General features: G+C 49.5%; 2 protein-coding genes across 2 annotated transcripts; one reads left to right on the top strand and one right to left on the bottom strand.

Moving 5' to 3' along the window:
* Positions 1–6,256: 6,256 nt before the first annotated feature.
* On the top strand, positions 6,257–6,838 carry LOC135326310 (olfactory receptor 6E1-like; the record flags this gene model as incomplete). Its single annotated transcript, XM_064504190.1, has 1 exon — positions 6,257–6,838. A coding segment is annotated over exon 1 (582 nt), but the record flags the coding sequence as incomplete, so codon positions are not given.
* A 2,558-nt stretch (positions 6,839–9,396) lies between these two features.
* LOC135326309 (olfactory receptor 14A16-like) lies at positions 9,397–9,987 on the bottom strand. The gene has a single exon (XM_064504189.1). It carries the CDS (start codon positions 9,985–9,987, stop codon positions 9,397–9,399), a length of 591 nt encoding a protein of 196 aa, XP_064360259.1.
* Between the last annotated feature and the right edge of the window lie 11,703 nt (positions 9,988–21,690).

The following is a 21,690-nucleotide window of genomic DNA, read 5'->3' as shown; positions in this document are numbered from 1 at the left end:
AAGAATGGCACCTGCAGAAGATGAGGAATTTAGGCAGTTTAGACAGTTATATTAGACAGTTTAGACAGCAATGGAGGGCTCTCCATTTAGTAAAGCATACCTGTCTCCACTTGTCTCTAGAGAGACCACAGTTTAGATGAGAAAGGTAAAATAAGTATAGTGGAATCTGATCCAGAAGTTAATTGCTTGTTTTTTCAACGCATATTTCAGGAAAAAAAATTCATTTTATTTACTGTTTGTATCTAGAAAAACTAATAGCTATCAAGAAATCATAGAGTGTGAGGTTACCCATTCAGCAGGAAAGACTAGATTTTATCATAGCTACTGGCATCTGAACTGCCTGATGACATTTATTTTCACCTGTATTTTTAACATTTTAATGACAGATTTATAAATGCTTCTCTTAGTCTAGTAAGGCAAGGCGTGTAAGAGGCAAGCCTTTTGTTTTTGAGGCCGTCTTACAGAAGTCAATGCTACTTAAATATGGAGGATTGCCTTTCATTGCACCTCCAAATAGGCAGACATGGAAATAATTTCATTTAATCTTCAGCTTTTTCATATAACTCATTTAAACAACTTTAAGCCTAAATGGCTCATCCAATCTCTGCAGTCACTGGAGAGAGACAGAGCTACTGGGGCTTGAGTCATCCCATCCCTAAGGTCAGGATGCCTCTGAGATTCCACCTCCCTGTGGCTTCTGCAGAGCAGCTTAGGCTGTGTGGCTGTCTATTAGGTGACTGAACTTTGGTAAGATGAGTGCACCGATTGCTACCAAAAGCAACATTCTTCAGTGTTAATGCACCATGAACCACAAAGCATCTGCTCACTATGGGTGGACACTGACATAGCTAAAGTTAAGGCAAGGAATAAATAGTAAGATAACTGAAGAGAAGAAGAAATCATCAAGAGAAGCAAGGTGGAATAATACATAGATGTTAACATCAAGTAGGAGTGAAGGAACAGCCATCAGTTAATCCAAGTTTGCAGTGACTGAAAACAAAGGTCTTTGCAGGTTGATTTTACCAGACCATCTCATGACAAAAACAAGACCTTTGAGGAATTGTGAGCCCTTGGAAAACAAACAAACAAACAAAACCTAATCATTTTCAAGGACAGAAATTGCTAGAAAGATTTTGATTTTGTTGGAAGGACTGCACAGATAAAAATGAGAAAAAAATAATTAAGTAATTGATTCTGGTTTTGTTGCAACAGACTTTTTGTCCTCAGCAACTTTGTGTTTCATGTGAGACACCTCATTTCAAACATACCATGTTTAAACACTGGAATCTCCCAAGTAATGCTACAGTTATGACACTAAAGATACAATGTGAGCACTTAATAAAGAAGGATGCAGCATTCTGAGGAAACCATAGCCTTTATTTTCAATGAGAACACACATTTGGAGAAATATAATAATGAATCATCTCCCTGAAATCATGTACTCCTCTTTCAGTTAAAGTTTTCCCAGGAAGTTAAAAAAAAAAAAAAAAAAAAAAAAAAAAAAAAAAAAAAGGAGTGAGAGAGGGAAAGAAACTTCTTAATTACCTTACATATTCAGATTTTTATAAACTGCAAAAATACTTCAATATATAAAGCCCAATCAATCTGTCTCTTCCCGTGCTGCAGGGTACTGTGAAGGCAGATTATTCTACTTTTTTTTAAAATGCACCAATCATCTGCATGCTTAAGAGAGCCCAATCCACAGCTACAGAGACAATTCATATAGTTTACAATATAAACCAAATCATAACATTTAACTGATGTGAAAAAAGGGCGAGGGGAGGAAGAAACTTCAGGAGGGGTCAAATCTAATTGATTTAGATGTGTTTAGAGGTTCATATTTCTCTCCAGAGTCCCCAGTAATTCTGACCATCCATACTTTGAGGCTCTTAGTTTGCACCTTATCTGGAGTGAGCCAATTAGGTCCCTTCATGGAAGAATCTGGGTGCAGAAAAGAAGAGGCCAGAATTTACACTCTGCAGACAGAATGGATGCAAACCAGTCAGCATCACTTGCTCAGGTACTGTGACTCAGCCCCTGGAAGACACCACAAGAACAGAAGTGTAGCCTGAGGCACACCTGATGTGTGCAAGAGACTCAGCCAGGCTGAGTCTACAATTGACAGACAGAATTCACCACTTCCAGAGGCCAGGTCAAGGCACCTATCCCGAGCTGTGCTGCATGACTGTGTGGAAATATCTTTCTTTCCACTCACTCTAGCAATAGCTCATGGTAATCTCAAATACAGACACACCCTTTGCAGTGGCTAAAGCTAGGTGAGACGAATCCTGAACACCACAGTTCTTTAGAGAATGGGATTCAGTTGTCCACATGCAGGTGCCTTCTGCTTTTTGAGATGCCCTAAGGAGCCCAAGACATCTGTGCAGTTGTGACAAGGGACTTTGGGAGACTTGTTCCTTTCCAGAAAGGCAGGTGGAGGTCAACTAGGATATGCTGTGGCACCTGAAATGGCACTAGCCCCCATGTGACTGGGAGTGGAATTTAGTTCCTTATCAATACAGACAATGGAGCTGAGAGAATGATTCCCGTCATCCTCACGTAGATACCACCTGGCTGCTTACCTGAAGCATATTCTAAGCACCACTGGATCTCATGCAAGGAGGCTAATCTAATCTGGCTAGTTTATCCACATGAACGCAAAGATCCTGCTCACATTTTTCAAGGATTGACTGAGTAACAGTCATCATGAAGCTTGTGGGTGTCCTGCCCTCTTAGGCATCACCAGGCCCTTGTGCAAAGCATTTCTCAAGGCCTCTTTCATTTGTTCATTCCTTAGGCTGAATATGAATGGGTTTAAAAGAGATGTCACAATACTGGAGAACACAGAGAGTATTTTGTAGACATGCAGAGAGGGCACCTGGGAAGGCCTGGCATAGACAAAGATGCCAAAACCTAAGGAAAGAACAGTGGAATGAGAAGCACAAGTCGCAAATGTCTCCTGCCTGTCCTGAGTTGATGGGATGCAGAATATGGTAGAAATAATGTAGGCATAGGAGACCACAGTCAACGCCAAAAAGCCAAGGAGCAAGACCAGGACACCACAAAATCAATCAACTCAATAAGCTGGATGTCAGCACAAGCAAGGTGTAATAAAGGCACACTGTCACAGAAGTAGTAATCGATTACATTGGGACCACAGTACGGCAACGGGGCTTTCAGAACCAGAGACGACAGAATCATGACAAAGCCACCCACCCAGGAGCCCCAAACAAGTTGACTGCATACCTTGCTTGTCATGATGCTGGGATACCTCAGTGGGTGACATATTGCCACATACTGGTCATGGGACATAACAGCAAAGAAGATGAAGCCAGTTGTGCCCAGGAGGAAATAGAAGTAGAGCTGGCTAAAGCAGCCAGCAAAGGAAATGTCCTTCTTCTCTGACAGGAAGTTTGCCAGCATTTTAGGAACCACAGAGGAAGTCATGGAGATCTCAGTGAAAGACAGGGTACCGAGGAAGTAATACAATGGCAATCAGTGTATACCAGGACAATGATAAGAGCGTTTTCCAAGACAGCCGCTAAATAAATAAGCAGGAACACAATGAAGAAGAGGATCTCCACCTCATGGATGTTAGGAAATCCCACTAGGATGAACTCTGTCACAGATGCCACATTCTCCATCTCTGTGCATTCTCTGTCATGGGAAAGAACAACAGAGTAATGTAGAGTGTTGAGTATTTTCTCAGGTGACATCTAGTAAGTTTTGGACATCCTGATTTTAAAGAGAAGTTAAGTCCCTACACATAGGTATTCAGGGTCGAGTTCATCACACCTAACTTGGACATCTTCACCTTCTGAGTTAGTCACCTACTACCATTTTTTGATGCTGCCTAGCCCTCCACAACTATAGGAGGGCCCTGGAGTGACCAGTTCAGCCTTAGACATCTGTCTTTTGAACTGAGATTCATCATGCCTGACTTAAGGTGCTTGATTTAGTTGCTCATAATTAGGCATCCAGTACCATTTGAGAGGTCTCAGACATCCCCACAAAGCTTAAATCTTAGCTAACTGGAGGTCTCAGTGTGTCAGCAACTGAATGGAGGCTGCAGGTGCCCACCTACAGGGTACAATCAGTAGTGCCTAAAGGGCCATTCATCTGTTCTTGTCCAAAAATATGTCTTGTCCAAAAATACAGGCCTACTTTGGTCTGTTTTGGCAATAACCTTTCTAGAGATGGAATATATCCCATTCCAGCTAATCAAACAGGAGAGGAAGTGTCTAATCAGGAGAGGAGTGTCTAATCAAAGAGGAGAGGAAGCCATCCCTAAAAGGTGATTCAGACCATTGCAGTCTGCCTCTCTCCATTGATGGCTGAGGAATGGAAGATGACAACCTTTCTGAAACAGCCGTCACAGTTTGGTTCCACCAGTCTTTGCCATTGCTCTTTCCTTAATAAACAGAGGTGACATAAGTAGGTCTTTACTGCAAAGCTGCCTCAATTTCTCTGTAACCATCATTCAAAATTACCATGAAATCATAACACAAGAGAGACTACAGCGATATTGCTGTAGGTGACTGGGCTTGAGCTTTTGCTCAAACGATTACAGCCAGCAGTTTAATTTCAGCAAATCTTCCAGATGGACCCAGTGCAGAGATCCCCCTATGCCAGACTAGAGGCAGAGAGCAAGACAGAGCATTTGGGATCTAGGACTAACCTGAGCCCCAAGTTAAAATGCCAGTGCAATCATGGAGTATTGCCCACTACTGGGCTTCCCATTTTCCTCCCTGTATAAGAGCCACATGCTATGCTCTGAGATGGGGTCTGGGGGGACAACACATTTTGTGGAGAACCTCTGTTTCACTGCTTAAAACCCATCATCTCCTCCTCTCCCCCTGCATTTTTGAGACATCCTATTTACGGAGTCATCTGCTCCTTTCCTTTATATGTCTAAAACCAAATGCAAAGGTGGAGGGGAAAATGTCAGTATTTATTGCCTGTGTTTTCCCTGGGCTTCTTTCTGTTAGATGTGTTCTTTTGTCTGAAAAGGAAGTTAGCTACTAAATAAATTAGGAGATTTGAGATTGAAATAGGGAGTTTCATCTACTTCATTGGAGGTGTGTGTGAGCAGCTGGAGCCCGTACTCATTTTCCCTTGGCTCCCTACATAGTCAATGGAGATGAACAGAGAGCTCTAGAGGCTGGGTCCTCCCAGACTGTAACCAGCACGTGAAGGAAGTGTTACCAGTCTCTTCCAGACACTCTTCTCTCTCTGCCCTGACCATATGGGAGTATGCTAACTTGCTCAAACTGAAGCGCCCAACTTTTAGACACCTAAAATATAACCCTGCTTCATGTTTTCTTTGTTCCAGATGCTTCCTGTTTCAAATAACCTGAAGGACAGCCTTTAGGTTTTTCGCATGAGATGATTCCCCCCTCCCCTAAAGGGAAAGCCACTTCCAGTGACTGAAGGGAACCCTAATGAAATTTGCTATTTAGAGTATTAAAGAAGGCAAGCTATACTTGTTCCCTATTTCCTCCCCTTTTCCTGGAGAAACAGAGAGGAAGAAGATGTGGAAGAAAGCAGGGAATTACAAAAGAGATACTCAATATTGACTTGTTTCAAAATCAACAGCCTCCCAGATGTTCTGAATCAAAAAAGGCAAGTACTGGAAAGTAGAAGGAATAACTTTCAAAATGCACATATAAAGGGATGGTCTGGCATCTGCAGATAACAGTAAGCATTTTTGCTGGGACATTAGTTTGGTTTTTGAAACACAGATGTGATGGATGTTTGCAGTAAGTCAAAGTGAACTGGGAATTTCCAAGGCATGGCATGAAATAGTTCACAATCTCTTTAAATTACTGTGCTCTTGGGAAAGAATCCTTTGTGAGAGTTTGGAAAAGGTAGAAAGAAGACAGTAAAATCTCTGAGGACTGTAAATGTGAAACGGAGAAATCAGGGTGCGATGAATGGTTGAGAGGAATATTCTGTCTGTGTTACATAGGAAGCAAGCAAGGGAGCAAAGAAAGAAGGATACAGCCTCCTGTGCAGACTGTGAAATTCTCACACTTGTTTCTTCCTGCTCCTGTCTCAGCAGGATGTACTGAAATTGGGCATGGGACCAGGAAATGAAACTGTAGTTGCTGAGTTCATCCTAGAGGGTTTCTCAGGGCTTGATCAAAGACTACAGCTGTTTCTCTCCCTGCTCCTTCTACTCATATACCTGACAACTGTGATAGGGAGCACAGCGATCATTTTCCTCATGTGTGCGGATCACCACCTGCAAACCCCCATGTACTTTTTCATCAGCGGTCTGGCATTCCTGGAAATCTGGTTTACATCCTCCACAACTATCAAATTGTTGGTGATTCTGAGCTCTGGCAGGAGAACAATCTCCTTAAGCAGCTGCTTTGCCCAGTCCTATTTCTACTTTTCCCTGGGTGGTACAGAGATGGGTCTCCTTGTTGTCATGTCCTTTGACCGCTACCTTGCCATCTGCCAACCTTTGCATTATGCTGCTGTCGTGAAGTGGCAGCTCTGCACCCACCTCGTTGTTGCTGCTTGGGTCATAGGCTTCACACTCTCGAGTTACCGCCTGGTCCTGCTCTCAAAGCTGACTTTCTGTGGCCCAAACAAGATCCACCATTTTTTTTGTGACAACTCTCCCTTGTTCAAACTGTCCTGCTCTGACACCAGCCTGCTTTGGAAAGCAGACTCTCTTTTCATGTCATGTGTAGTGCTGGGTTCCTTATGTCTAATCCTGGTGTCCTACATGTGCATCTTCCATTGTATTCTGCACATGCCATCAGCATCTGGGAGGAAGAAAGCTTTTGCTACATGTTCTTCCCATCTCATCACCTTAGCCATCGCATATGGAAGCTGCATTGTTCTCTATGCACAACCCTCAGAAGATGCTTCCTTGGAGACCAACGGAACTGTAGCTTTGCTGAACACTGTCCTGTACCCATTCTGAAACCCCTTCGTCTACAGTCTCAGAAACAAGACTGTGAAACTGGCCTTGAAGGAAGCCATTGGCCGTGCAAAGGTTCGACTTTTCCCCCAGTCATGATGTTTCTTGAGATAGCAATTTTAATTATGTGTCATATAAAATATCTCACACACACAGATATGTAGCTACTAAATACAGGTGCCTGGGGAGATTTATTTTCTTGTTGGATTGTAGTAGTGAAAGGAAGAAATGTGAATTGTGTGTCTTGGTCACAGAGGGTTATTATAAACAAAATCTGAAAAAAATTAATAAAATGCTGGAAACATACTTAGGACTGGGGCATAGACTGCCAGTGGATGCTGACACAGGGAAGCTTTCATAAGTCATCTCAGGAAATTTAGCTGAAAACTCTGGGGACGATGTGCCAGGACTGTTGAGAAAAGCTCAAAACATCTTCTCTCCCTGAATAACAGAAGATGCTAAGCACAAAAATTAAGCTCTAGCCTGGGTCCTTCTGCACTGCAGTGAAGGATGTGGTGGCCCTGGTCTTCCCATCCGGACCTACAGCTCCACCAGCAATGTGCGGTTAGGGTATTGTGGCGGACAGATGAGTTAACTTTTGCCTTAAACATTTCTTGATACATAAGGTGCAAGCAAATCATAACCCCGAACAAGCCATCTGTTCCCAGCGGAAACAGGACTGAGCTGCTGCGACCCCCGAAGTGGTCTCCCTGCGACCACCCGGGACACACCGAGCCTGCACTGAACCAGACCACGATCGGGCAGAGACTTTGGGACCTGGACTGTAAATTACTGCTGCTTAGCACAACTTTTATAAAACTTGCTTAGCATGAGTAGCTAAATTTGCTGAAGCCTTAGGCAGTGAGAAAGGGCCCCAGAGCTGGTGCAGACTGGAAAGATAAGGGAGTTACAAGCAGTCTGCATTCCTATGCTTCACACTCCAGGAGGGAGGATGTCAAGGCTTTGAAATAAGGCCTGCTTGGGTGCCAGGACCCTGGGAAACAAAGCCTCCCCTCACTGCTGCAACAGTGTTAATTAGGGGGGGGTCTGGATTGTATCCTCTTCCTCAGGACCTTGGAAGATAACACCTACTGTCACTGCTGGGGCAGTGCTAATTGCTGGAACAACACCTCTTTGTGTTTGTGCCTTGAGAGACAAGGGTGTGACCCAAGGAATCAAAACACATCTGTCAGCAGAAACCGCAACAGTAAAGATAAGGGAGAAAAGCAGCCTGCCTGGGAACCAGGATGAGACCCAATAAGGAGCAGGAAACCCCAGACCCAAAAATTACTATTGGTCTGAACCATCGCGTGAGGGGTGGGAAATTTAATTTGAAAAGCTATAATTGCCCAGGGATTTCTTTGTTCGGGGTCCCTCTTCGGAGGCACCCAACTCGAGCTGTAATTACTGCACACGTGTCATTACAATTTATTTATTTAATTTGCCTTGATTTGGCTCCAAACTTTTCAGCGGGAACCTAGGGTCGGACCCTGCTCGAGTTGTAATTACTGCACGCGCATCGCTAAAATTTACACCCAGGGTGAAGAGGACCAAAGGGACGCCGCTGTATCCACGGGTGGTGATATCTCTTTCTCTCTCCCCCTTTTCTCTCTCTCTCTTTCTCTCTCTCTCCTCCCCTTCGCCTTCTCCCCCCACCTTTTCTCCCCACTTCGTGGAAAATAAAGTTAAAAGGTTGTACGATATTTGACCGGTTTTAGCGTCTTAATCTCATCCTTGGGACCATAACGAACCCCCCCCGATATTGGATCGGGACACAGACCCAGCTGCACGGGCATCGTTGCACCTGACAACCCCCTACCAAGGGGTCTGTGACTGCAGATGATGCTCTGAGCAATCACAGGACATTTCATAATGGCTCAGGCTCTGTTCAGGTGTGTCCCTAGATGCAGCACATGTTTTTTCAATGAAGGTGACATGAACCACTCTCCAGGCTCCCTTCCCTCTGCCTGCAGGGTCCCCACTGTGGGCATCTGTCACCAGCCCTGTCACAGGGCAGACAGTCCCAGGCAGATACCACTTGACCACTCATCACCTCCAGGAGCACTGGGCACCCACAAGTGAGAGCTGAATGCAGCCCTCATTCCCTAACACAGCACCCCATGAGCTCATCGCCTTGAGCCCATGGAGAGCCCTGGAAAAGCAACAGGCCCTTTCATGGTGAAAGCCCTTGAGTGCATTCTTGGCTCCAGATTTGGAAGAAGAGCCCAACTTTCGAGCACAGAACTAAGAAAATCTCCTTTTATTAGAGACCGGCCAGCTTTGACACAGTGACAGACACATTCACAGAAGCCCTCTGGGTCAGACAGACAGGGTTTGTGTGTCTGGAGAAGTGGGATGAATTCAAACATTTCTGCACCAACATGATCATTACAGGCAGAATGCCCAAAACATAAGAGCTGTCTGAGAAAATTAGAAATCACCTGTGAAGAGGGATGGGCAGCTTATTCCTGCTGAACTAATACCACTTGAACCAGGTTCCTCAGGGCATCTTGGAGCTCCTTGTTCCTCATGCTGTAGATGAGAGGGTTCACTGCTGGAGGCACCACCGAGTACAGAACAGCCACCACCAGATCCAGAGCTGGGGAGGAGATGGAGGGGGGCTTCAGGTAGGCAAAAAATGAGGTGCTGACAAACAGGGAGACCACGGCCAGGTGCGGGAGGCACATGGAAAAGGCTTTGTGGCGGCCCTGCTCAGAGGGGATCCTCAGCACAGCAGTGAAGATCTGCACATAGGACAGCACAATGAAAATGAAACACCCAAACATTAAACAGGCAGTAACCACAATAACCCCAACTTCCCTGAGGTAGGCATCTGAGCAGGAGAGCTTGAGGATCTGGGGCACTTCACAGAAGAACTGGTCCACTGTGTTGCCTTGGCAGAGTGGTATTGAAAATGTGTTCGCAGTGTGCAGGAGAGCATTGAGAAAACCACTGCCCCAGGCAGCTGCTGCCATTTTGACACAAGCTCTGCTGCCCATGAGGGTCCCGTAGTGCAGGGGTCTGCAGATGGCAATGTAGCGGTCATAGGCCATGACAGTGAGAAGAGAATACTCTCCTCCAAACAAGAAGACAACCAGGAAGAGCTGGGCAGCACATCCCGAGTAGGAAATGGCTGTGGTGTCCCACAGGGAATTGGCCATGGATTTGGGGACAGTGGTGGAGACGGAGCCAAGGTCGAGGAAGGAGAGGTTGAGGAGGAAGAAGTACATGGGGGTGTGGAGGTGGTGGTCACAGGCTACGGCTGTGATGATGAGGCCGTTGCCCAGGAGGGCAGCCAGGTAGATGCCCAGGAAGAGTGAGAAGTGCAAGAGCTGCAGCTCCCGCTTTTCCGCGAACACCAGGAGGAGGAACTCATCGAGGGAGCTGCTGTTGGACATTTGTTGCCTCTGGGCAGAGGGGACTGTCCAGGGAGGAAAAGATATTGACAAGTTAGGACTGACTTGGAACAAAACCCGCAGCATTTCTCAGAGCAACTCCCCACATGTCCTTTCTCCTTAACAGCAGGACCTTCCTTCACCTCCTCTGCTTGTGCTCTAGTCTGCGCTTTTGGAGTCTGCCATAGGGAACAGGGTCCTCTGTCCATGGGCTCCAGAGGAGTCAGCCCTGCTTGTTACACAGACACTCAGAATCAAAACAGGATGGTCAGTCATTGTGCAGTGACAAAGTGTCCTTGCAGTGCTGTCAGCTGGAGTAGGTGAGACTCCTGAAACCCTGTTTGGCTCAGTTCCAATCCCGTTGGCTGGGGACCCACGTGACCACCCAGTCCATGCATAATTCATTGCTATTGATACACCTTAACTGCATAGTATGTGACAATTACTGCGGGAACACTTTGTATTTGACTCTTTACAAGTGTCTTAGCTATGCACAAGCTGATCACTGTTGCAGCAAGGACACTTTGGGACACTCCACCCAGGATGTTTATCAACACACTTCAGCATACAAAATGGACTAGACACAGCAGGATTTGCCACTGGGGGGATTTCTAGGACCTTCAGCAATTCCCACCTGCAGGGCTGCCATAACTCTCAGGCAAATACTTAATTGCCTAGGTCCAGTCAATCACCTAGTTTCAGGGTGGTCCATTGTCTCATGACAAACTGTTCTCTCATCTGTGCAGATGACTGGCCAGGAAATTCTTGGGACAGGCAAGGAACTAACAACCTAAGTGCTCGGGGTGTGCACTCAAGTGTAGCCCTGATATCCAGCCCAACCACAAGTATGACTCAAGAACAAAACTGACTTTTCATATTTGAAACTCATCTGTAACTTCAGTTCCTTAGCTCTCACCAGATGCTCTGCCACACTGGGTACATGGCGATAGCAAACAGCAACATGCATTTGGGGGTGTGAGGGGGGCAGTTATTCACCACACACAGAGCACATCTATTAAAGGGATAGAAATCCTCGGCTTTTTCCATTCCTAGAGAATCCTGAGGGGCAAAAGTGTTTGGGTTAGTGCATTGCCCAAAAGAGGATGTCTCCTTAGGGAGACCTGGCGCATTCCACAGCCCTGCAGACTGCATGGCCCAAAGACCCACAGGCTAGGAGGGGTCTTGGACCCCTCGCTCCCATGCAGACACCTCCGGATGGGCACGCAGGAAAGCCTGCATCTTACCCAGCTGTGCACATCCCCCTGCAGAGGAGGTTTTGCTCTCAGCCACTGTGTCACACATCTCTCCTCCTGGAGGTCAGGCTGCAGAAGAGGTGGCTCATGTCCTGGATCCCTTGCCTTGAGGGAAGAGGCTCTGCTGGGTGGCAGAGGAGACATGGGATGGTCATTCAGGGGAAGGCACCTGCATTGCAGAAACTGTGAGGGAATTGCCCACATCCACCCTCTCCCCCATAGCCTTTCCTGTTAAAGGTTTCCTCTCCTTCATGCATCATACTGCTGCTGTCTGGCACTGTCCCAGGGGCATCTCCACGTTTGCAGGTGCTAAGCAGCAGCTGGGACCAACCCTGAAGAAGCTAATAAACATTTTGGTTGTGCTGCTCATAGGCAGAGGGGTGGCTGAAAGGATTTGCTGAGGTTCCTTGCAGACTTTTTGATCTCTTAGTGTAACAACAGTTCAGGGCTTGCAGTTTCTTGTCTAAACCCAGCACCTCTGTTTCCAAACCTGTCCAAAGGAGGAAAGCTTAAGCACAGACTCAGGAAGGAAAGCTCTGCCCTTTGCAGGTATGACCAACATATACTTTCCTTCTGAAAAGTCCCCTTCAGAAAATGTGCTGGGGGTGAGCTGGAGCTGAGAGCAGCCCTGACCCATGCAGCACCCTCTCAACAGGAGAAGGAACCTGCCCTGATGCAGGTCGCTCCTTCCACCCACAGCTTCTCCCTGCAGCACCATCATGGGGAGTTCCCTGGGCAGGCTGAGTGCTGACCCTCGCAGGCAGCAGTCACTGTCCCAGGCACACAGCACCCTGGGGTGCAGGGACACTGCTCTGAAATGCAGCATTGGGCAGACTTGGGTGCACTCCCTGGCTTCACACCCCTGCACCACCCTCTGAAGAATGTAGCTGTGATGCCCTGTCAATCTGATGGTGTGGCTGGGAATCTCTGCTCTAAAGCACCACCTGCTCCAAACAGGAGAAGCTGGCAGAGCCTCCCTGACAGACCCTGTCAGCTGTGGAAGGTGCCAGCTGCAGAAGAAACTGCCAGGAACCACAGCAGCATCGCCCTGCAGCCAGAGACTTACTGTGTCAAGGGCTGTGAAGATTTCTCCTCACAGTGAGTTTTTAGCTGTCCTCCTCTTGCTGACCATCTTTAACTTCTGAGTCGCTCATCTCATCCTGGCCCCTGCAGGCAGCACCTTGAGTCTTGCTGCTCCTTTAAGAGGAGCTGTACCAGGACAGAGCTGTCTCTCTGCAGCACCTGCCAGGTTGCCATGGGCTCCTGCAGTCCCAGGAGCCAGGCCCAGCTCAGGAGCAGAGGCCCAGCTGAAGACGTGACTTTCTCTGTACCGTGTGCACCCTCGAGATGTTCCTGGGGCTCCAGGGCTGACAGTTCCTGAAAGGCAGCAGGGTCACCCAAGGGAAATGTCCACTGAAGGACACTGAAATAATCACCGATGGTCTCTCCGTAAACAGCGGAGAGAGACTGATTTCAGGGTTGCAGTTGCTCTCACCAGAGGATGGTTATCTGAGAGAGGTGGAAATGTCTCACTCTGGAAGGCCCTGCTCCCCTCTCAGAAGAAGACAGGACAGCTGCAAAAGACAAGAAGCCAGTTCCTTGACTTGTGCTTCAGGGACTGATTTAGAGGAAGAAATCAATACATCCAATGCCCCTTGAGAAGCCCCTTGGGATGGACTGGCATTCAGCCTCCTGTGCACTCCACAAACTCACAGGAGGTGGGATTCCCCTTGCCCAAGTTTTGGGGTGCATAATATGGGTGTCTGCAGGCAATCTCCTTTTCTAAGCTCCCACTGTGATCAATGCAGATGAAGGGTGGGCGCCAGTTGTTTACACACATACACTTTTAGACATTTGAGGTGCCAGAGGAGGTCCAACACATGTACCAGTGTCCCTTGCTCTGATGGAGCAACTAGGAGACCCGCATCCTTCCGGAGCATCAGCCAGGGGCCAGGTGGAGAATCTCCTTGGCCATCTGAAATGACACTTGATGTCTACTACTGCAAGAGCTCCCCTCACTCTGAAGCCAAAATATATGCAGATTCCAAACATTGCAAATGTAATTCAGGGCAGACACTTGAATTAATGCAATGACAAGAGGCCTGCAGGGCTGCCCAATGCATGGGGTGTCCAGCAGGACCACCATGTTTCTAGCAGGTACAGCATGGCATCTAAAGGAAGACCAGGCCCTTTTGGAGTGGTTGCTGGGCAAATGCTCCAGGGCATCTCGGCTTTCCTACCTGTTCCCAGACAAGGGATCCTGACTGCTGCCTTTAGGCAAAGTCCATGCCATCTACATCCGAGCATGCTGCAAAGATGGAGGGCACATCACACCAAGGTCTCCACGCACATGCCTAGACTCTCAAACCCTGCTCATTTTCCTCTCCCTAAGCCTTTTCTGATTCCCAATGGTATGAACAGGGACTGTGCTAATGATTCAGCTGCAGCATGCCTGGATCGCAGGCTGTTCAGGCCCAGAGACACCTTTCTCAGGGGCACCTTGTCCTTCCTGGACATCCAGTCACCTCTGTCACAGGCCCCAAGGTGCTGCAAAGTCACCTTGGGCACAGATGCTACAGGCTCAGCTCAGGCACCAAACACCTCTCCTGCCACGGCTGCATGGCCCAGCTCTGTTTCTCTCTGCCCTGGAGTACTGCAGGGTTTGCTCCCTTAGTGGGTGCCTCATATCATCATTATATTGCCATCTGCTATCTATGCTGGCAGGTCTCTGTGCTGAACTTTGGCCTTTGCATACATAGTGTCTTTTGTTATTCGGCACAGGCTTCACAGCAACAACGCTGCGCTCAGCCCTGGTGCCACAGCTGAGGTTCTGCAGTCCAAATGTACACAAATGCACAAAGCCTGGGCCACAAAACAAGAGGAAGGGGAGATGCACAAGCTGTTGCAGAACTACAAAAGCAACCTTAAGCAACATGAGGCAGTCTGTGGATCACAGACCCCGGCTCCTATGGGAAGACTTTAATCTCCCCAGCATATCCTGGGAGGGCAATGCCGCAGGGTAGAAAGCATACAAGAGGATTCTGGAGAGTGTGGAGGACAACTTCTGAGCACAGCTAAGACAGATAGGTCAGCAAGGGTGACAGGAGTATGTCATGGACCAAGTCTTCTCTGATCCCATTTCTAGGTAAACAAGGGAGAAGAAGGTGAGGGGGAACTGTCAGCATAGATTTACTGAGGGGAAATGATGCCTCACCAACCTCATGGCCTTCCGTGTTAAAAGCACTGTGTTTGTGCAGGAATGGACAACAGTGAATATCAGTTAACTCAAGTTTAGGAAGGCTTTTGACACTTTCTCCCACAGTATACTTGCACACCAGTTAGTATGCAAGTTAGTCAGACAGCAGTGTGCCCGGGCAGCAAGGAAGGCCAACTGCCTGAAACAGGCTGAAAGCCTGCAACAGAACTGATGTCTTTGTCCCCTATGGCTGTTGTCAGTGCCACTGAGGCCTATGAGTAGACACCAGGGCCTCACTGTCCCCTTGTCCCCTGGGGAGCCCAGCAGGTCTCATGTCATTGTCCTGCATTCAACATTGCACACCCCCACCTGCACACTGCCCCCAGGAAGAGTCATGCAAAACACGTGGGGGAAAGGATCTCCCTTCCCAGGCTCTCAGTGTCCATGCTTGGTCGTTTTCCTTGAAAAACACGTCAAGGGTTAACATGGTATCAGAGCCACCTGCACATTTCCTTTGCCTACCTGTAATCAGTGATTACAATTTTCTGCTCTAATCAGCCCCCAGTGAGTCTTTGCTGCTAATGGCCCTCAGTGGGATCTATTAACACTCTGCAAAAGTTTGGGATTTGCTTCTGACTTTGACTTGAACATTTTGCTCCATCTCCTCGCAATAGCTGAGGTTCATGGACTCAGCACCAAATACACCATAGGGCTCATTAAAATGCAAAAGCCCTGATGAACCACATCTCTCTCTGTAATTTTCTTCAAGTAATGTACGGCTAATTGGTTTCAGCAGTTTAGCTGAAAGACAGTGACTTCAGTTAGAACATCATATAAAGGTATTTCTGCTTTTTAAGGTTTTTATGATTAGTATTCTTATTCAGCTTTCACAATAAGTGACAGCAACATTCTCCAAATGACATAGATCCAGAGTGTCTCCTAATAACGTGTGGACATGCAGGAAAAGCAGTGTCCCAGATGTCAGACACTGTATGGGCAATCTTCCTCCCCATCTCCTTAAGCCTGCCTTTTCTCTCATCAGCCACCTGGGACTTGCATCACTCCTGTTAAAGTCTAACCTTTCTCCACTGAAGTCTGCAACTGAATGTTACAGCTCATATGCCCCACTTCCCACCTGCTTTCCTCAGAGAATGAGCTGCAAATAGACACAGAAGAATTTTTCTTAACTGCAAGCCAGAAAAAAAACAAAAAAAGGCATGCTATAGTTTGGTAAAATTAATTACACTCCTCAACTGTATGCTAAGTCCAAGGTGCCTCCAATGAGGTCCCCTTTCCACGAGGGATAGCCTTGCTAGAAATGTTTTGGAGAGATAGGAAATGCTAGATAGAAACAGAATGAAGGACTTGCCCAGAGGAACAAACTCCTGAAAGACAGAGCAAGCTTTAAACTCCCCAAAGCGCAAATCAGCAGTGTGGTATGGGAATGAACAAAGAGTAATGGAAGGAGTTACAGTGTTACAGTGCCCAGACAGTGTGCTGTAAAGGAGATGTTGGAAATTGTTAATGTAATCAGGACATGAGGAAACAGAAGAGAGAGCCATACAGCTCCTGGGGGTCCTGGACCATGCCAGGGGCTGTGCTGCTCTTGGGGAACCCAGACCAGGCTGTGTTTCTGTACAAAAGTCTGGAAAACACTCTATGCAAGTCCCTAGAGAAGAAGGATTTTCCTGGGCACTCAGAGCAACCCAGGCAGGACTCAGGCATGTCAAGGGAAACCCATCCCACCCACACCAAACCCACCACTCTCCCCAGTCACCTCCCTGGGGTCTCGGACCAGGAGCAGGAGGGGGCATGGCCATGTCCCAGACTAGCCTCCATCAGGCCTTCAGCTCCATGGCATGTCACAGTTTCAAGTGAGTTCTCTAAAGCAACATTTCCCATGGCCCTGGTGTGTAGAGAAGACTTTGGGCAGACATACAGGAGACAGGGCAGACAAAGGGCAGAGACCTCAGGGTGCACAGCTGGGCTCACAGTGTCACAGAGGGGGTGCCACAGGCTGGATAAACAACCCAAAGAAGTAAACGAGTCCTTCCTTTGGCAGTGACTCAGAAAGCCCCATCTCTGACAGTATTCAAGGGGGATGGAGTCTCCCTTCTGCAAGAGTCACACGGGACTGTGCCAAGACTAGGAAGAGCAGGAAGGCTGGTTATAGGGACCTTCTCAAGCTTCAGCAGCTGCAGAGGTGGAAGCTGGTCATTTCATAGAATTTTTGAGGCACTGCACCACCTACCAGGCTCTGCACTGGAGCCTGGACAGCAGCACTGTGGTGTGTGGCCATGTCCTGAGATGCCCATGGTCAAAACTGTGGGAGATGCAGGGTGCCAGGGCTGTACAGTCCCCCAGGAGAGCTTGGGTATGTCCTGGGTGCCAGAGGCTTTAACGAAATGGGAAAACTTCCCCAGATTTGCTCCCTGGCCTGGCTCTCCAGATGATTTGTGTTAAGGGTGCATTTGCTCTTCTCTGGCGTATCATCTTCATCTTAAGCACTGCAGATGGAGATAACCTTGCTGAGAACTCTTAAAAACAAAGAGCCTGCTTTGGTGCCTCAAGGAGGAAGGCTCTGTCCTGTCACATCTTGTCCTACCTCCTACATCTGCAAAAAGAGTGACCCACAACAGAAACCAGTTTTGAGGCTCACCAAAGCACCTCAGCCTGTGGCCACGCTTTGTTCTGTTTGATCTCGTATGACTTTGATCCTGGCTTTGAAAAATGCCAAACCTTAAACCCCAGCTTCCCTCACAGGTCTGCCCAGGGCAGAGATCTGTCAGTGAAGGGGTGCAGAAGTGACTTCTCCAGTGCCCCATTTGAGGTATTTCACAGCCTTTGACACCATCTGGAGACATTCCTGAAGGATTTATCAGCAAGTTCTGGAAAATAACTGGGGTGAGGGGAGGTGACTGCTTTCCAGGACATGAGGGGAAATCTGTCTGCTCTCTCCCTGGCTGTGCCATCTCCATGGCAGTGACCTCCTGAGCCCCGAGGTGACACGAGCCGAGGTCACGGTGGGATGTGCCACCTCACAGGGAGGTCTCCCTGGTGCCGCGGTAGTGCCCTAACTTCCCTGCAAGGCCCAAGAGCTGCCGAGCACTGCCCATGCGCTCCCCACTGCTGCTCTTCAGAGCCACTCAACAGCAAGAATGGGGGACAGGAGGCAGTGAGGCCACATTGGGGCCCCTCGCCAACAAGCAGAGGAGAAGGGGCACATTGGAGAGGAGTTTGGGTGACAAGATGGAAACACCATCCCTCATCCATGGCTGGAGAGGCAATGCGAGGGCAACGGGGCAAGTGAGATGGAGAACTGCTGGACCAAGACCATCAGCCCAGAATGCAGTTCCTTCTTCCCTACACTCCTGTGGCTCTCCACCAAGGGTAAGGGCTTCAGGAGACCCTTGCTGAGGGGTTGCACATAGACCATTAACTGCAAAAATAGCTGTGGATCCTGGGCTCTGCAGGTGGCTGCACAGTGCTAAGGGCTGCTATGAGAGTGCTATCCTGAGGGTCTCATCTTGCTCAGGGGACAATATGACAGCCAGAACTACTGGGACATAGAGCTGGGGCTGCCCTAAGCCCCAACGCTTCTGTGGGGATGGCCCCATCCCCTCATGGCAGGGGGCAATCCAGGCCCACGTATCCGTGGGAGGGGGTCCCCCTTGTGGATCTGGCTCTGGCAGGAAAGGTGTCCTGCGATCAAGAGGATGGGCCATCCTGTAGCTCCCATGGGGCTCTCAAGAGCCTGCTGGAAACGTCCAAATGAGAAAATAAACCTTCACCTTCTAATAACCCCAAGGCCTCTACTTGTTTGGGAGAACCTTTGTCCCTTCCCTGTGGATCCATTTATGCTTCCAACTTGGCAGAGCATGTTTTGGCTCAGAGATCTTGTCCTCTGATGGCCACAGCCCCTGTCCTCCTGCAAATGGGGGTCAAATCTCTGCACCCAAAAGACAGCCTGTTTGGGGGAGCAGCTTGGGAACAGGTGGGGGTGCCATCGCCACCCCACAAGTCCCTGCTGACCCCAAGCCTGTTTCTCTGAGCCATGGGGGGCAGTACTGGGGGCAGCCCAGCAGGGCCATCTCCCCTGCTCCCACACCTCCGCTGCCCAGCACCGGCAGGCCCAGAGCTGCTCTGGCCCCCACCCACAACATGGCGACCCACCGCGGGGGAGCGGAGGCTGCTGCCTGCCAGGTCACACAGGGCTGCAGTGTTGCCATGGCATCACCCCCAGTGCTGCCCTCCTATTGGCCAGCAAGGGGAGGAGGGCGGGCTGGGCTGGACTGATGGCTCCGTCAGCCAATGGGAGTGCAGCAGGCTGCTGGGGGCCTCACCACGGCCCTGCCCCAGGCTCCCTTTTGTCCTGAACAGGGCGTTTCCCAGGGCTCGCAGAGAAGCTGTCCCCGCGGGTCCCGCCAGGCCCCAGCCGCTGCGGCTGCTCCGGGCCTCTTGCTGGGCCGGAGCCCTGTGGCCCTGGCAGCAGCCGGGAGGGTGTTTGCAGAGCAGCTCTGTGCTGGGAGCTGCTGGGCTCCTGCAGGGCCTGGGCAGCTGCTGGGCGGCCAGTGCTGCCCTGGCCGGTGCCATTAGCCCTGCTCCCAGGCCGGGCTGCAGAGCTGCTGAATCCCGGCTCTGCTGGTTTCCCCAGCTGAGATGCACTGGCCGCAGACCTTCCCCGTGTCTCCGAGTGTCAGGGCCCCAAGCAGGAGAGTGCTTGTTGTCCTGGGGGTGTGGAGGATTTGCAGGGTGTGTTCAGCACTGGGGCAGGAACCAGACTTGGGAGTTGCGGGAAGGCTTCTCCCTCTGCCTGGGCCATGAGGCCCTGCTGTCTCCAGCTCCATGGTCGCTGCTCCCATGCAATCCTCCTGTTAGGAGGTGTTGCCTAGAATCACTTGCAGGCCTTTCCCTAATTCCTGTAACAGGCATGTGGCTGTGGTGGTACCTGTGAGGTCATCTCTTTCTGTGTCCCTGATAGGCCAGCATCAGGCACACAGCTTGGAAATCCCTTGTTAGGTCACTGCTCACAGAGTACCTGGAAAGCTAGCAGCTTGCACGTGACTTGGAATTTACTCTGAGGTCACTCCTGTCCCAGCAGCACATAGGCCTGCAGCAGGCACCTGGCTGTAAACGTAGACATGGAGTTTGACTTTGTGCATCCTCCTAAGTTCAGGCTTACAACCCTCCGCTAGTCGATGAGGGAGTCCAGCCAGAATGTTTATGTTGCTAAGTGAGTTAAGAGCAGGTGTGAGTGTTGACAGAAGTAATCTCTGATTTCCAGTGTGTGTGCGCTACAGAAAAATCTGCCCCATGAAAACACCAGGGGGCTTCTGAGATTTTTCTCCCAGATCTGCAGGATATCTCTGTTGCTTGATTCCTGGAGGTGGGAAGTGAGCAGGCCCAAGGCAGTGACTGGCTGTCTAGAGGAACTGCCTGTTCCAAGCCCCCTGAGGACTAGAAGCAAATGGAAGGCTAAAGATTTGGTCCTTGTGTGTTTGGGGCCCTTGTGGGTGCCCTGGCTGCTGCCATGTGTGGTCATGTGCCCTCTTTCCATGATGTATAGCTGCATGTTGGCAGGCAACCCTCTGTGGGGCAAGGGCCAGGGGTTTGGGGTGTCACAGTGGTGGGGTACCTTGTGGTGGGGACAGACGATGGTCCCAGGGTCTTGGTGCTGCACGCAGGAAGAGGTGTCTGGAGAGAGCAGAGCTGTGCGTGGGGAGTGCCGCCAGGATGGGGAGATGGGGGACTCTCGGAGGTGAGGAGGTGACTTGGCTCGCAGGGCCCAGGCTGCCCTGGTGGCGAGAGCCAGGGATGCTGGCAGCCTGCTGCCTTCTGTGCGCTGAGGTTCAGGCCTTGAGTTTCCTCAGCTCTTGCCAGGATCTGCAAGCAGGATCCAGACTAAAGGCCAGGGAGTGTTTCTCCTTGCTCTGAGATGCAAACCAAGCCTGCTTTTACCCTCCTTTCCTTTCGTTTGCTTTTCCTAGTGAAAGATTTCCCCTGCAGCAGTTTGCTGCGGGAGGAGAAGGCCATGGGAGTTGCTCCTTGCCGGCTGGGCATTAGCATGCTGGCAGCACTTTGGAGGAGTGAAGGCCTTGTGGAGAGGTGGTCTTTTGCGACAGGCAGGTATGTTCTTGGGAGATGACTCTGAAGGGAGGATGATGCCTTCCTGTGCGCAATCCCCTAGACAACTAGTCCCTTTGAATAGGCAAATCAAGGCAAGGGTGCTCTGCAACAGATGCACAGCCCAGGTCTCTCTTCCTTGCAGTTGCAGTCTCTGCAAGTTCTTCCACTGTCCTGCTGTAGTGTGACCTTCCTGTGCTGCAGCAGGGAAATGAGAGAGCAGCTCACATGTGGGCATCAGTGTGCTAGGTTTGGTGTCATTAGGTGCTGACACAGGCAAGATGCTGTTTTTCGCCTGAGCTTTGGGTGGGTGTGAGGAGCCCCACTTAGCTCTAGAAGCATTGCTGCGAGTAGCTGGAGCCAAGGGAGTGATGGTGAGCACAGCCCTCCTCCAAGGAGGCTGCCAGCTTTTGGGCAGGCCTTGTGGACCCTGTGTGCTGGAAGCACTTGACCCTTGGAGTTTCCTACCTGAGCGCTTTTAGAGTTTTGCCTCATTTTTTGAGGAGAAAGTCTTAGAGCTTTTGCATTGTGACCTCTTCCCTCCCCACCCCTGACTCCTCCTCTCTGAGCCCCTGATGGGATAGTCTCCCTGCAGCCCTGAAAATTCCAGGTGCCAATGAGTGGAGCACTGCCGTATCCTTCTGGCTTGGCTCAAGGCTTTGCTTGGGAGAGAAGCCCCAGCTCTTGGTGAGACAGTGAAATGCAGTTGCTTGAGAGCAGCGGAAGGCTTGTGCCATTTTCCTGGTTGGAAGCCTGCTTGTCTAGGACTGGGGCCCTGGCCCTGTGCGA

The sequence above is a fragment of the Dromaius novaehollandiae genome, unplaced genomic scaffold (assembly GCF_036370855.1).
Source record: "Dromaius novaehollandiae isolate bDroNov1 unplaced genomic scaffold, bDroNov1.hap1 HAP1_SCAFFOLD_27, whole genome shotgun sequence".
NCBI classification, from domain to species: Eukaryota; Metazoa; Chordata; class Aves; order Casuariiformes; family Dromaiidae; genus Dromaius; species Dromaius novaehollandiae.
The sequence above is the reverse complement of the archived record's forward strand: the minus strand, read 5'-3'. Positions and strand labels throughout refer to the sequence as shown.

What these genes read in the sequence shown, in the direction of transcription:
- LOC135326309 (XM_064504189.1), bottom strand. Translation starts at nt 9,987, where the DNA reads ATGGCCTATGACCGCTACATTGCCATCTGCAGACCCCTGCACTACGGG.